The 16,330-nt window shown below is 37.5% G+C and overlaps 1 protein-coding gene across 3 annotated transcripts in view; it reads left to right on the plus strand.

Annotated features, from left to right (window-relative positions):
• The window catches only part of EXOC6 (exocyst complex component 6), a 151,250-nt gene that overhangs the window by 72,411 nt on the left and 62,509 nt on the right, over window positions 1-16,330 (plus strand). For all 3 annotated transcript variants that reach the window (XM_059662857.1, XM_059662858.1, XM_059662859.1), the window contains 3 exons: window positions 843-952; window positions 4,775-4,886; window positions 6,971-7,105. In XM_059662857.1, coding sequence (XP_059518840.1) covers window positions 843-952; window positions 4,775-4,886; window positions 6,971-7,105 — 357 coding nt within the window. The remainder of the gene's footprint in view (window positions 1-842; window positions 953-4,774; window positions 4,887-6,970; window positions 7,106-16,330) is intronic.

The following is a 16,330-nucleotide window of genomic DNA, read 5'->3' on the forward strand; positions in this document are numbered from 1 at the left end:
AGAGAAGATAGAGAAATAAGAGGAAGTGGATACCAAGGAAATGAATACGAAGGAAGGAGAGATCATTTGAGAAGCGGGAGGGAGCCAACTGTGTCAGATACTTCAGATAAATCAAGTAACATAGAGCTGGAAAAGTCCATTGGATTTAACATTCACAAGGTCATTAGTGACCATGTGAGGGTACTTTCACTGATATAACTAGATTGCAATGAATGTAGAGACAGAGTGTAGATTAGACTTCTTGAAGATAGATACGTGGCTTTTGTTAAAAATCTTGGAGAGGGTTTACCTTTTGGAAACTAAGAATTTGCTAATGGATGTTGGCTGATAAAGCAGTTTGTAAACCATTGGCTGCATACCAGTGTTTGATGGTATAATAGTTAGGAAGCTGTTGTAAGGTATTCTAGGAGTTAGGAAATGATATGGATTTCTTCTTGAATTGGTGCGTGAAGGGAGTCCTAGAATTGTTGGATGACTCTGAGCCAGGAAGCTGGCCCATAACCTTCAAGACCAACTTGACTCTGTACTTTATTGTGGATGTAGAGAAGCAGACAGCTGACAGCTAGGCATCTTCTGCAGGATGTTTATCAGAACAGAGAGGGATTGAGAGAAGTCTGATAATATGATTTGAGAAACAGGTAAATTGCTATATTATTTTCTTCAGAAATATTTTGGTTTTCTTTAAAATACCAAAAATAATGTAAAAATATAACAGTAGACTTTAAGGTGCAGGTATTTACTATTAATTCAAATGTGCAGTCAATTTAATTTTTATATTTTTAGGTGATTAAAATGTCTTTTTCTAAAATTTTGAAAACAACATTAATTTTTTCTTTCTCCAGCAATCTTTCCCAAAGAAATTCCCCATGTCTCAGTCAGTGCCTCATATTTACATTCAAGTTAAAGAATTTATTTATGCCAGCCTTAAGTTTTCAGAGTCACTGCATCGGAGGTAAGTTTACTAACTAGTAAGAAATGTATCCTTATCATAGCTATTTATGTGAAACATTAACACTTGATTTCCAGGCCATGACTCTTTAGTGGATTATTATCTCATTGGAAAGGCTACCATATTTTAGTGACACATGGGATTAAGTTGTTATAAATCTGATATATCAGTGAAAATTTCTGACATAAAAGGAATGAACATATGATATATTTCAGTGAATACTCTCTGGAGGAGAGCGTGGTGATGCTGGCTTTCATAATGTCTCCCTCTCTGAAATCCATTCTTTTGAATTTGTATACTGAATAGCAGGAAATACCCTTCAGTGTTAAATGCTTTTGAATTTCAAGTTAGAAAAAGCCATAAAAGCAGTTCAGATATGAATTACTTATTTTTCAAGTTGAAACAGTGAGAACAATGACAGTTTTTAAATTATAATTTGTCGCACCTCTGCCTCTTATTGTAATTATTATTGTTTTGGATTTAAACAATGTCTAAATAAATGGAAAAAAGAAATGTGTATTCTGCCAGGGTAAAGGGGTATCTGGTTTTAGGTCTTACACTGCTTTTTCCTGTAAGTAGGGATTCTTTAAAGGATTTCTTTTCTTAATTTAAAATATATTTTTATTGATTTCAGAGAGGAAGGGAGTGGGAGAGAGAGATAGAAACATCAATGATGAGAGAGAATCATTGATCGGCTGCCTCCTGCACGCCCCCTACTGGGGATCGAGACCGCAACCCAGGCATGTGCCCTTGACCAGAATCAAACCTGGGATCATTTAGTCTGCAGGCCGACGCTCTATCCACTGAGTAAAACTGGCAGGGCTTTATAGAATTTCTTAATTTTTGTTCTTGAATAATATGAGTTGGAGAGGAAAGAAGAAGAAAGGAAGACAAATGCCTAATGCATAGCATCTGTTGTGCTGTGTGTTTCTTACAAGCCAGTGATTCTCAATGCGGGATCCCCAGACCAGTAGCATTAGTGTCACATGGGAAACTGTTAGAAATGCAGCCTCACACATACTGAATTAGAGACCCTGAGGGTGGGGCCCTGGGTTGTGCCAAGTTCTCTGGGTGATTCTGATGCACTTGAAGGTTGAAGAACCACTGCCTTAAGCTTCATCACATACCTAGCCGCTTATTCCAAAGTCTCTAAAGATGTATTTTAAAGACATTAGTTTTTATGTTCAGTCATAAAACTCACTAGAGGTAACATATTCTCTATACAGCACAACATGCAGAATCACACAGTAGAATCTGGCATTTGAAAATAGTGGACACAAATGAGTCTTAACTGAAAAGGAATAACAAGCTATTACAGTGGTAGTTTTCAATAGTGGAGTTTGAACTGTGAGAGCCACCAGTCGGTTATGACTATCTTGTTTTTCCTTTAACAGTCTGAAGTTCTGATCTGATACAGAGACAGTATAATGCAGTGGTTAAGAACATAATCTTCAGAGTTAGACCTTAGTTTAAGTCTTTATTATTATTATTATTTTAAATTTAAATTCTTTATTGTTTCAAGTATCACATATGTCTCCTTTTTACCCCATTGACCTCTCCCTGGCTGCTCCCACCCCCCAGCACATGCCCTCACCCCGCTACTGTCTGTGTCCATTGGTTATGCTTATATGCATGCATACAAGTCCTTTGGTTGATCTCTCTTAGTTTGAGTCTTGAGGCTGATACCCACTAGCCATAGTAGGGTCTTGGGCATGTGACTTAATCTGTTTAACTTGCAGTTTCCTCATCTGTAAAATGAGGGAAATAATTCAGAGGGTGGTTGTAACAATTAAATAAGGTAATATATGTGTATAAAGAGCTCAGTATGGTGCCTGGTACATGCTAGAAACATTGGATTTAGGAGAGGATGGGATTCTACAATATTAGATGTAAAACTGGTGCTTGCAGTGTTTTGTTTTATAAGCCTGGGGGAACTATTGAAGACTTTTTAACTAAGGAATGACATGATTAGCGTTCTATTGTAGAAAATTTACTCTGGCCTCAATGTGGATGATAGATTGGAGGGGATTAAAACAATAGTCAGTCACATTGAAAAAGTGAAGGCAGTGGGTCAAGAAAAGGATCCTGAAATAATCAGAATCAGTGATGATGAAGAGGAAGGAACATATTCAAGAAGTTTCAAGACCTTGAAATTAGAGTATTTGGGAAGACTTAGATGAGGAAATTAAGGGATAGGGAACAACTAGACTTACACACGGGTAGGCTTGAATTTGTTTATATACTCTCAAATAGATTCTGGTTATAGTTAGTCATCTATGAAAACAGTAATTCATGAATTTATCTGTTATCAACTCCTAACATTCTAAATGGTGAATGTTGTGTACTAATGCTATAACAGAAAAGATTGTCATTTTTTTCCTTCTATCTTTGATGAAAATATTAATCACTTTTGTTAATTCACTATTCAGTTGTCTAGTTAACTCTGTAACAGTGCTATTCATTTAACAAAGCTTAGAGATGCTTTGTGTTTGTTTTTTTATTTGTCATTAAAGGGTTATGGAAAAATTACTTTCTGTGTTTAAAGCTTTCTTACTATGTTTAAACGTATTTTGGAGTTAGATTTTTGGAACTAGAAGATACTTCAGAGCTTTTATAGTACAAATATACTATATACCATATGTACTATATATGAATAAAAGCAGGCCGGAGAATGAAGTGACTTTATGAACAGACATACAAAGTCCCAATTATTTAGTTGTAGAGGAAACATCTGAAACTAATATGATCTTTAAGAAATTTTCCCTTTTCATCAGAGGTTAAACTGTAAAATATTTTAGGAGTTTTACTACATATTAAGATTTCATTATTGTGAAGTATTCTTTAAAAATTAGGAGGAGTACAGTTTATAGGCTCAAAGGACAAGGGGTTAAGGGAAAAAATTGTCAATTAGGATAAAAACTGTGTGGGGGAAATACTGGTTATTATCAGGTAAATCTTGCTGGCACAGATAGGACAATAGATACTGATAGATTTTCTTTCTCTGCTTTTACTTATGGAAGAAAAAGCATGCACTAACTTAGCATTCAAGGAAGTTCAGGGAAATTAAAGGAAGACATTATCTATCATGATAGATTAACTATTTCTCCCTTTCATTTACAAATATTTTATCTGAGAAGAATGTTATACGGGATTTCTCTAAGTATAATTTGAGTGAGGAATTGGCAACTACCTCTTTTTTATTTTTATTTTTTTATCAGGGTGAGTACATTGCTTGTTTAGGGGCAATACTGACATATTAGAGTTTTCTGAGAGTCTGATGTCAAATCACCCTGAAGCTTTTCTGGTGGCACATTCACTTTGATTTTAGATATAAAGAATTAGAGGAAAATACTCAGATCTGCCAGAATTTGGGTTGGCAGAAATTGAAAAGAGTGCTTGCATTAGAATGGAGAACATTATAGAGTAGTGAGAAGTACCTATGCTTTATCAAATCTTGCTCTATTTGTATTTTAAAAATAAACTAGTGTAAATATTTGTGCTTTATAGATTTGTAAGAGTAATATTTTACTAAAATAAAAAGTAAAGTAGTGCTAAAATGTTAGCCTATGTTTAAGGCAGTGGTTCTCAAATGGGGTAACTTTGCTCCCTAGGAGGCATCTAGCAATGTGTAGAGGCATTTGGGTTGTCACAACTAGGGGGAAGGATGCTGTTTACATCTAGTGAGTAAAGGCCAGGGGTGCTGCTAAATATCCTGCCATGCACAGCACCAGCGTACAACAAATAATTCCCGGCCTAAACTGTCAATAGTGCTGTGACTGTATGTATCCTGTCAGAAAGCTTAATAACATGAACTTTTGTTTTTAGCTCAACAGAAATAGATGATATGCTTAGAAAATCTACAAATCTGCTGCTGACCAGAACTTTGAATAGCTGTTTACTGAACCTTATTAGGAAACCTCATATAGGTTTGACAGAGGTAGGTTTATATCCAAATGTTTCACTACATGGAACATCCTATAAAACTAGCTTTCTATTTTAAATTTATTAATGAAGTGGATTTGTTTTAAAATAAAAACGTCAATGTAAATATAAGCAATGTGAAGAAAAAGGATTTTTACACAGAGAATAGATACAATAGTCTCCCCATATTCACAGTTTCAGTTACCTATGATCAACTGCAGTTCAAAAATATTAAATGGATAATTCCCAAAATAATTCTATAATCAATTCCTAAGTTTTAAGTAGCACACTGTTTTGAGTGGAGATGCTGGCAATTCAGATATGCCAAAGAAAAGCCATAAAGTGCTTCCTTTAAATGAAAAGGAGAGAGTGCTTGAATTAATGAGGAAAGAAAAACAATCGTATGCTGAGGTTGCTAAGCTCTGAGGTAAGAACCAATCTTCTGTCTGTGAAATTGTGAAGAAGGAGAAAGAAATCTGTGCTAGTTTTGCTGTTGCACCTTAAACTGCAAAAATTGAGGCCACAATGCTTGATACTAGTAATTTAAGATGGACAGGGCATTAAATTTGTGGATGGAAAGCATGAACAGAAAACACATTCCAATTGACAGCAATGTTTGTGCCAGAAAATATTGAACCTATAAGAAGACTTCAGCAAGGGAACCCCTGAAATGAGTGACCACATTCACATAACTTTTATTATAGTACTAGGGGCCCGGTGCACGAAATTCGTGCACTGGGTGTGTATGGGGGGAGTGTCCCTCAGCCCAGCCTGCCCCCTCTCACATACTGGGAGCCCTCAGGCGTTGACCCCCATCACCCTCCAATCGCAGGATCGGCCCCTTGCCCAGGCCTGACACCTTTGGCCTAGGCGTCCGGCCCGGGCAGCCGGGACCCGCAGCTGCAGCAGCCCCACGATCGTGGGCTTCGCTTTAGGCCCAGGCAAGGGACCCCTCGCTCCCGGGACTGCCAGCTTCGACCGTGCCCAGCTCCCATCGCCGGCTCCACCCCTACTTCCTGCTATCACTGGCCAGGGCGGCAAAGGCACCTGATTCTCTGATCATGGCTGGGGGCCGCCTTTGCCCTGCCCCCCAGCTCTTAGCTCCCCCCTGGGTTTCTGATCACTGTCAGTGGCAGGGGGCTTCTTCCTGCTTTCCCTTTCGCCTCCCTGCATTGTGCCTACATATGCAAATTAGCCGCCATCTTGTTGGCAGTTAATTTGCATATAGCCCTGATTAGCCAATGAAAAGGGTAGCTCGTACGCCAATTACCATTTTTCTCTTTTATTAGTGTTGATATTGTTACAATTTTTCTATTTTTATTTTTATTTTGTTAATCCTCACCTGAGGATATTTTTCTATTGATTTTTAGAGAGAGTGGAAGGGAGAGAGAGACACAGAGAGAGAAACATCGATGTGAGAGAGACACATCGATTGGTTGCTTCTGCACATGCCCCAACCAGGACTGGGGATCGAGCCTGCAAGGAGGTACATGCCCTTGACTGCATTCGAACCCAGGACCCTTCACTCCGCAGGCTGATGCTCTTTCCACTGAGCCAAATCGGCTAGGGCATAATTGTTCTATTTTATTATTACTGATATTAATGTCTTATTGTGCCTAATTTATAAATTAAACTTTATCACAGGTATGCATGTATAGGAAAAAAACATAGTATGTATAGGGTTCAGTACTATTTATGGTTTCAGAAATCCACTGGGGTATTGGAACATATGCCCTGCAAATAAGGGGTGACTACTGTAGTTGAAGATGTTGGAGTGTATATGCAGATATGTATATGCAGATTGCCAGACCTTACATGAAAAATGAAAAAACTTTTTATGTGGTAAATGTATAAAATTTGAAAAAGTACTTTGAAACATTATTTTGGATTAATTCGCAGTTAGACTCTTTTTTTTTTTAATGATAGCATTCATAAGCAGTATTTGTAGTAGACTTGAAATCACATAATCAGTTGTATCCTGTAATGCTATAATTATGCATAAATGATACAGTTACTGGAAGTAATAATCCTGGTTTAAAAAATCAAATGGCTTTGTGTACATGTAACATCATTTTACCGGATGTATTTTGTATTTTTTAGCTAGTGCAAATCATCATAAACACAACACACCTGGAACAAGCTTGCAAATACCTTGAGGACTTTATAACTAACATTACAAATATTTCTCAGGAAACTGTTCATACCACACGACTTTATGGACTTTCTACCTTTAAGGTATGTAAAAATCTGACCAAAGTTTTTATTTCAATCACTGTAAGCAAACTTTTAGAAATTAAAGACAATTTTTATTATATACATGATTCAATTATATTCCTAACACTTGAAAATTAGAGTTAATTATTGTCAGCAGTGAGCAGATTAATGTCAGTTCCCTTTTGGCATTTTAAACATCTTATTAATATGGAGAAAAGTATATTGATTTGTTTATGTTTTGAAGACTTCTAGTAGTGCTAAATTGGTCTCACTGGATTTCCATTAATGTCTCACAGTCCAATAAATAACTTTTTAATGTAATGTGTATATGTATGTGTTTAGAAATTAAAAATGTAAGATGAATTAGCTAAGTGTAAGATTTGCTTTACATCCTTAATTGGCTCTGATGTGAAGAAAAAGAAATACATTACATATTATTAAAGTCCTGCTTTTATGTGAATGAAAAGATTTCTGTTTGTGTAGTACCATGGGATATACTGAAAGATAAATTAATGGTTGTTTTAAACAGAATGGAAGATTAAATACTTTCATAAATTTGTTTTATAAACTGTTTTAGATTGTATTGATTTGGGGTCATATAGATGAGACACTGGAATAGTCTTGAAATATAAATCTCCTTGCACTAAGTATTTTACTAAACTAATATAAACCACTTACTGATCCCTTATCTGTAAAATGTGCTTGCTAGTTTAACCTCACAGCCCTTTCTAAGTTTTCTATTAAAAAGAACTATCTTTCTACTCTTGCTATATTATAAATTACCCAATTTATCTGCTAAAATTATGGTATAATCACTTACATGTTGAAAATTCAGTCTATTTGTATTTAGAAATACCTAATTAACAGTAACCAGACTTTGAAAGTTCAGAAATGATGTTTGGTTCCTCAGATTATCTGCATGGCCCCCAAATCCTATCCTCTTTGGTGATTCTGGAGCTCATGTAGTCATCCTGATTCAGAAAGCACAAATGCAGATAATACCTGAGTGAGCACTTTTATAGAATTAGTTATTAAAACGGAGACAGAAGCTGGATAAAACGGACATTCACTTATCTAGATAGGATAAGTACAGTGATTAAGGGCATTTACTCTGGAGTTAGATAGCTATATGACTTGGGCACATTTTTTAATTTTAATGATTCCTAGTTTTATTATCTATAAAATTAGAATAGCAATATACAAGGTGTCCGAAAAATGTATATATATACTTTAACAGCTGATAGCTCAGTTTTGAAAATGAAATTTTTTTTAATAAACACTGCCTTTGTAACTATTTAAAGTATGTGTATACATTTTTTGGGAGACCCTATATTATCGATCTCATCCAATTGTTATGAGGATTAAAGGGGATACTTAGCACAGTTCCACTGTTGTACATCGTCTATGCTCTGAGCACACTATTAGGTAATGAGAATGTAAAAATGTATCCCTGCCCTTCAAGAAGCTCATAGGAGAAGCCTCTATACTAATAAAAGGGTAATATGCTAATTAGACCAGACATCTTCCAGATGTCCTTCTGGACATTGCTGCAGCAGCTGTGAGGGCCAAGGGCCAGTGGCACAGGAGAGGAGCGGCACCGAGGGCCCAGGCCAGTCCCATGTGCGCTGCGCAACCCCTCCGTCCGCAGAGGTGGGCTCTGGGAGAGGCGGGCCAGTCCCACCCATTGCCACACGGCCCCTCCGTCCACAGAGGCGAGCACTAGGAGAGGCTGGGTGCCCCGTGGTCCTGGAGCCTCCGCAAAGGCTGGACGGGGTGGGTGCGACCAAGGTGCCTCAACCTCCCACAGCCCCTCCCCCAGCCAGCCTGGCCCCAGATTGCCCCCTGCACACACACAAGTGGACAGGGGGCGGGGCCAGCGCTAAGAAGTGGGGGCTGAGGGTCGGCAGCCTGGCAGCGGCCGGCTTTGGCAGCAGCAGCGGAGTGATGGGGGCAGCGCCTTCCCCTGATCCTCCTGGTTGCCTCCCGCAGAGGGAGGCCAGACTGCAGCTTAGGCCAATTGGGAGCTGGCCTAAGCTATCAGTAGGACATCCCCTGAGGACTCCCAGACTGTGAGAGGGGGCAGGTCGGGTTGAGGGAACTGCCCCCCAGTGCATGAATTTTCGTGCACCAGGCCTCTAGTATATAATAAAAGCATAATATGCTAAATGTGTGGTCGACCAGTTGGCCGTTCAACCAATCAAAGCATAATATGGTAATGATATGCTAAGGTCACTCAACCTCTTGCTATGACGTGTACTGACCACCAGGGGACAGACACCCCAACTGATAGGTGAGCTTGCTGCTGTGGTCTGGCCGATCAGGACTGAGCGAGATGGATCGGACAAGCCCTGGAGCCCTCCCTGGCTGGCCAACCTCTTCAGCCCCAATTGTGCACCGGTAGGGTCGCTTGGTCTGGCCTGCGCCCTCTCGCAATATGGGATGCCTTGGGGGATGTTGGAGAGCCGGTTTTGGCCTGATCCTGCAGGCCAGGCCAAGGGACCCCACTGGTGCACGAATTCATGCATCGGGCCTCTAGTAAACTATAAAAAGATACTTGACGATATGGTGTGATAAGTACCATAACATAGGAGAACACTCCACAAGTTTTTGAACACTTATTTATCCAAGGACAAATTGATTATTTGCTTTTATATCAGATTTTATACAATCTTTCTTTTTCTTTATTGATCGCCGTCTTTATGTCCACGTGTTACTCATAGGCTTTCAAGAAGGGATTCACTAAGGACTAGAGTTGTAAGCATATTTAACTGTTAACATTAAATTTAATAGGCTTACTCTGTACTCTGATTAAAACATGAATTGCCTTGACATCTGGTGCATCTAGGATTCTTCAAGCAATTTCCTTATCAGTTATGACTCAAAGAATTAAAGATACTGCAACATGATATCTTAGACTGAGGGATCTTGGAACAACACTTCTCAGAATCTTACTATTGGGAGGGAATGTTTAGAAATGTTAGCTTTGGTCCATCATCCCAGTGTTCTCTTAAATTGTAGATATTTGGTTGAAACCACTATTGCCATAGAATATTCCTTGGTTTTCTTGGAAATCCAGAAATCAAGTTGAGCTTTTATAAATAGGAGAGCCATCCTAGTTATTTTTGTAGTTTGTTTTATTTTCACATAGAACTCAGGAAACCTTTCTGTTTTATGAGAACAAGAACTGTTTCAAGCTCAGTATATGAAGGGAAAGTATTCTTTAGTTCTACCTTTGGTCTATTTCAAGAGGAATTTGTTATAACCTATGATATGAGGAAGCAATTAAACATCAAGAATTGTTAAATCAGTGTTAAAGTGAATTGCAGAGGGAGATGGGGGAATTTTCATTCATAGTGAATAGTCAGTCTGTTGCCTCTTTCACAGAGAAGATTAAAGTACAGTCTTGATTGCAGACATTAGCATGGATTGCTTAGTTAACCTCTTAGCTAAATGCTTTTCAGTCTAGTATCTCTACCAAACATATTCTTATTTAGTTGCTTAATGATTATGGGAATAAACACTTACAGGATCCTTTTACCTCTACCCCTTTTTTACTTCCCCTCCAAAAAGCACACATGCACTAAGTGCTTGATTTATATCATATTTATCTTATGAAATATGTAGATTATCTTGTAAATTTGCCTTTTCATTTTGCTAAATCTATGAGGGATACAAAAGAGGTAAAGTAAGTAGTTTCTGCCCTCAAGCAGTACTGCAGCTTTTAAAATTAATCTGGACCCACGCTGAGAGCTATTCGAGACTAATATAACACTTCTAACTGAAAAGATTTGCATCAGAATAGAGGAGGGAAACAGAAATACCATTCCCTTTTTAATCTGTGTAGTAGAGAAATGAACCCTTCTTTTTCTTTGGATCAGAGCTCTTTAACTTGGCTCCAGGGAGCTTTCCAACCTGCCACTCAGAAGAGTCCTTTCCCTTTGAGTACTGGCAGTGATTACAACTGTGAGAGCTAAGAAGGCATATGCTTCTGATTCTTTTTCTAGTTTGCCTTTTTAAAACTGTTGATTACTATGTAACAACATTTTTTTAGGACTGTGGCTAAAGTGACAGTGGTAAATTGTCTTTAAGGACGTGAAATTCTCTTCCTATGGAGGTAGGAACATAGTCCATGTACTTTAAAAAGATGTTTTTCATTGAACTGTGAGATATATATATTTTATAAAAGCACAGATTCAATGCATTCCTCATCAGAATTTCAGCAAGTAATTTTGTGGATATCAACAAAGTAATTCTAAAGTTTATATGGAAAGGCAAAAGCCCCAGGAGAGCCAACACAATATTGAAGAAGAACCAAGTTGGAAGACTGATATTATCTGACTTTAAGATTTATTATAAAGACAGTGTGGTACTGGCCAAAAATAGACACATAGATCAATGGGATCGAATAGAGAGCCCAGAAATAGACCCAAATAAATATATTTAATTGATCTTTGACAAAGCAACAAAGGCAGCACAATGGACCAAAGATTGTCTTTTCAACGAATGATGCTGAAGCAACTGGTTATTCACATGCAAAGAAATGAATCTCGATACAGACCTTATACCATTCACAAAAATTAAGTCAAACTGGGTCATAAACTTAGATGTAAAGTGCAAAATTATAAAATTCCAAGAAATTAACATTAGAGACTATCTAGATGACCTTGAGTGGCAATGACTTTTTAGCTATCACACCTAAGGCATGATCTATTAAGGACATAATTATCAATTGGATTTTGTTAAAAACTGCAAAAAGACATCATCAGAGAATAAGAGAACAGCTACAGATTGGGGGAAAATATTTGCAAGAAAATTATTTGTTAAAAGACTGTTATTCAAACTATACATACAAAGAACTCTTAAAATCCGACAATAAGAAAATGAACAATTCGATTTTAAAATGGGCAAAAGGCCTGATCAGACAACTCACTAAAGAAGATATATGGATGGCAAGCATGTATCTGAAAAGATGCTCCTCATAACATATTATTAGTGAATTACAAGTTAACTGTGAGATACCACTGCATATATACTTGAATGGCCAAAATCCAAAACACTGACATCACCAAGTGCTGGTGAAGATGCGGACTGATAGGGATTCTCATTCATTGCTGGTGGGAGTGTAAAGTGATACAGCCACTTTGGAAGAGAGTTTAACAATTTCATATAAAACTGAACATACTCTTACCATGCAGTCTAGTTGATATACTCCTTGTTATTTACCAAGGTGAGTTAAAAATGTCCACACACAAATTCACACATGTGTGTTTATAGCTGCTTTTATCTTAATTGTCAAAACTTGGAAACAACCAAGATGTGCTTCGTAAGTGAATGGATAAACTGTGGTACATTCAGAAAATGGAATGTTATTCAGCACTAAAAAGCAATGAGCTATCAAGCCATGAAAAGACATGGAAGAATTTTAAATGACATATTACTAAATCAAAGAAGCCAATCTGAAAAGGCTACATATTGTTTGATTCCAATTATGTGATATCCTGGAAAAGGCAAAACAGAGTGAAAAGATCAATGGTGACCATGGATTAGGGTTGGGGGAGAGGTGAATAGATCCAGCACAGAGGATTTTTAGGGCAATTAAACTACTCTGTATGATACAATAGTGGTGGCTACATGTCATTGTACATTTGTTCAAATCCACAGAATGTATAGCACAATACATTCTGAACCCAAATGTAAACTGTGAATTTGGGTGATAATGATGTAGGTTTATTGATTGTAAAAAATGTACCACTCAGGTAGGGCATTTTGATAGTTGAGGAGACTGCAAATGTGGGGGCAGGTGGCACATGGGATATCTCTATACCTTTTTTTAAAAAAATATACTGTATTGATTTTTTACAGAGAGGAAGGGAAAGGGATAGAGAGTTAGAAACATCGATGAGAGAGAAACATCGATCACTGCCTCCTGCACACCTCCTACTGGGGATGTGCCCATAACCAAGGTACATGCCCTTGACTGGAATTGAACCTGGGACCTTTCAGTCCGCAGGCCGACGCTCTATACACTGAGACAAACTGGTTAGGGCTCTGTACCTTTTTAAATAAGAGTTTTAAAAATTTCTTATTTAAATTATAATTTTTCAATTATTTTACAAATAGTTGATTTATTATTGTGTTGCTGTCACACTTGCAATATTCTTGACTGATTAGTTACATTTCAACCTCTGATGGTTTATATGCCGTGTGTATAGTTTTTTTGTGTTATTGGTCAAGTGTTCTTTTGCATATTTTCTTGTTTTGTTGTACAGCTTGATTGTCATCTTTTAAAATGCCTGTAGCCTGACCAGTGTGGCTCAGTGGTTGAGCATTGGCCTGTGAACCAGGAGGTCACGGTTTGATTCCTGGTCCGGGCACATGCCAAGGTTTCGGGTTCGATCCCCAGTAGGGGGCGTGCTGTGCAGGAGGCAGCTCATCAGTGATTCTCTCTCATCCTTGATGCTTCTATCTCTCCTTCTCCCTTCCTCTCTGAAATCAATAAAAATATATTTTAAAAATATAAAAGCAATGCATGTAACATTTATTTCTTCTGTTACTTGTTACCATAAGCTTCTCCTCTTATCTTTCCCCATTAGAGAGGGCTGCATAAAGCAGTTTTATGCTTGCAGCTAATTTAATACATTTTTTAATTATATAAAATCCAAAAAGTAGATCAGAGAAAAGCAAAACTTAAATATTTATTGAATAGAATAAACAATTATGCCAATTAAACAGAAAAGTAAATAGTGAGAATAACACTTTACCAAAAACATAAAAGCTAACAGAAAAAGCAACAGCATTTTTTTTCATTCTATAAGTAAAGGGGAAGATCAACAAAATTTATGGACTCTTCAACCCCCATGGATACATGAAAAGTGCTCAGCTTTCTGTTTTTCTGTAACTTATCATCAGTAATCAGTTAATTATATAGCAAGTACCTCTTATAAAGGTTGTAGGAAGCAGAAATAGGGTAGGAAAGGAAATGATTGAGGAGTACTTTAAAAATCTATTTATATCAGATGATTTGCAGACCTGATGACAAACAACCTAGATTACCTAGGAAGAGGCAGATGCTACTATAAAGGCCCTAGCCATTCTTTAACACTTATGAGGTACAAAAGTCCCTGAAAACTGGAAAGGCAAAAATGTGGCACTGACCTTTTAAAAAAGAAAAGGAGGTAGTTAAGGTAATTTGAGAAGTAGAAAATTATTTAATTTATAGTGGCTTATAATAATAGTAGATAATCCAGAAAATGGATTTTGAATCATTCTGGACTTTGATTCTGGTTCAAAACCTACATTGCCCTTTTCTGCAAATGGCTAAAAGTGGAGTAGCTAGCAAGTGACTATGTGAAGGACTTAGGTGTTTCCAGGACAGGCTACTTTGATAGGGAGCAATAAATGAAATATTTTGTTTTGTTAAAAGTAAGGTTTTGATTGTGTCCCCAAAGACATTTCTGTGAATAGGCAATAATTGGTTGGAACTTTTCATCTATACTGACAGTTTTGGCCTGGGAGGATATATTAAATTATGCTTATTTTGCAAAAATATATTTCTGTTGTTCTGTGCTAGTTGCTGAGAACATGTGGAATGGTTCTGAACCATTAGGATTTTTTAATCTAACAGGGCAGATAACTAAATAAACAAGTACAGTGTATAATAAGTAGAAAGATGTCATCCTATAGACATGTTTGATTTTGTTTTGTACAATTTTGAGTTTGAATACCTTTAGATTTATGCTTTACAGTCATCAGGTGCCTGCCCCCACACTCCCCCCACCCCCCCTCCATCACCTTGCCTGCCATACTACTTCATGTTACCTGCCTGGACCTTGATGGCATTTGGGTATTTGTATAAGGCACATATCCTAAAACCTAAAACTTTTTAAAAATCACATTAATGTAATATAATGAAAAAATCTGGTGAAAGTAGCCATGTCACTAAATTAATTTGAAGCATAAGCAAGCAAATATTTTTAATTTTTTGATTGATTTTAGGTACCAAATATAAGAATAAAATAATTTTCTTGATTCTTACACTGATGTCTAAAGTAGAGAAATAAAAATTCAGTCTTAAATTGACTCCTCTTTCTATCTGTTTTTATGGTCAATTTTGCTTTCCGTGGTTTCAGTTACTGCAGTCTAAAAGTATTAAATGAAAACTTTTGGAAAGAAACAATGAATAAATTTTAAATTGCGAGATGAAATCTTGTGCCATTTTGTTCTGTCCTGGCCGGAATGTGAATCATCCCTTTGTTCAGCATTTCCATGCTGTAGTCTATTCCGTTATCAGGTTGCCTGTCTGTCGCAGTATCACAGTGCTTATGTTTAAGTATCTTTTACTTTACTTAATAATTCCCTAAAGCACAAGAGTAGTAATGCTGAAATTTATTGTTTATTCCTGGTGATTGCTTGTTTTGTGACTTTTCTGAATTAATTTTAGAAAATCTATACTCTTTATCACATGTGGCCACAGAAATTTCTGCTTGGTTAGCTTAGTGGCCAGCTAATGATTGGACACAGTCATTAAAAATTTCTTAAAAGCCTGGGACCAATAAGTCCCCAGTCTTTGTGAAGGACTCTGTGTGCATCGGGGCATGCTTCAATGCTCATCTGCTTTAACCTTCACTTCCTGCTTGCAGAGAGTTTCAAGGTCAACCATAGATGAGAGCTTAGGCCTTTACTGAGCATGCACACAGCCCTACATGGCCTTCTAGATGTACATAGCCTTCTAGATTCCCAGGGATATGTCAGAGCTTTTCAGAGCCATCTATTGACATCTCATTCCTCAGTTTTCCCTTTTAAGCTTTTTGGTTAGCCTGTTGTGTGCCCTATTATCCACTGCTTAAGGTATTTGTGATGTTAAACAATTGTTTCTAATTGTTGTCAACAAATGTCCCCAGGGAATAGGCTTTTTGCCCTGGACAAGCCCCAATTCAGGTAATTTGGATTATTCAGTGTAAAAATCGGGCCTAAAACAGCAGTTGGACATCCCTCTGCCTAGGACATCCCTCTTCCCTATGTCTTTAAAGTAGATATAAAGACATCCCTGAAAGTGGGGTCTTCCAAGAACCACCAAGTAGGTCAAATGAAAATTCTCTGGGGATATGGCTATGAAGGAACTCCAACCCATTCTGCTCCCTTGGGTGGCTGACAGGCTTCTGGCTTTCACCAGTTGTGAGATGTAAATTTTCAAGGGCACTGTAGAACTGGAGCAGGGGAGGGAGAATGGAAATAGGGCATGTTAAA

This window comes from Myotis daubentonii, chromosome 13, assembly GCF_963259705.1.
Source record: "Myotis daubentonii chromosome 13, mMyoDau2.1, whole genome shotgun sequence".
Classification (NCBI taxonomy): domain Eukaryota; kingdom Metazoa; phylum Chordata; class Mammalia; order Chiroptera; family Vespertilionidae; genus Myotis; species Myotis daubentonii.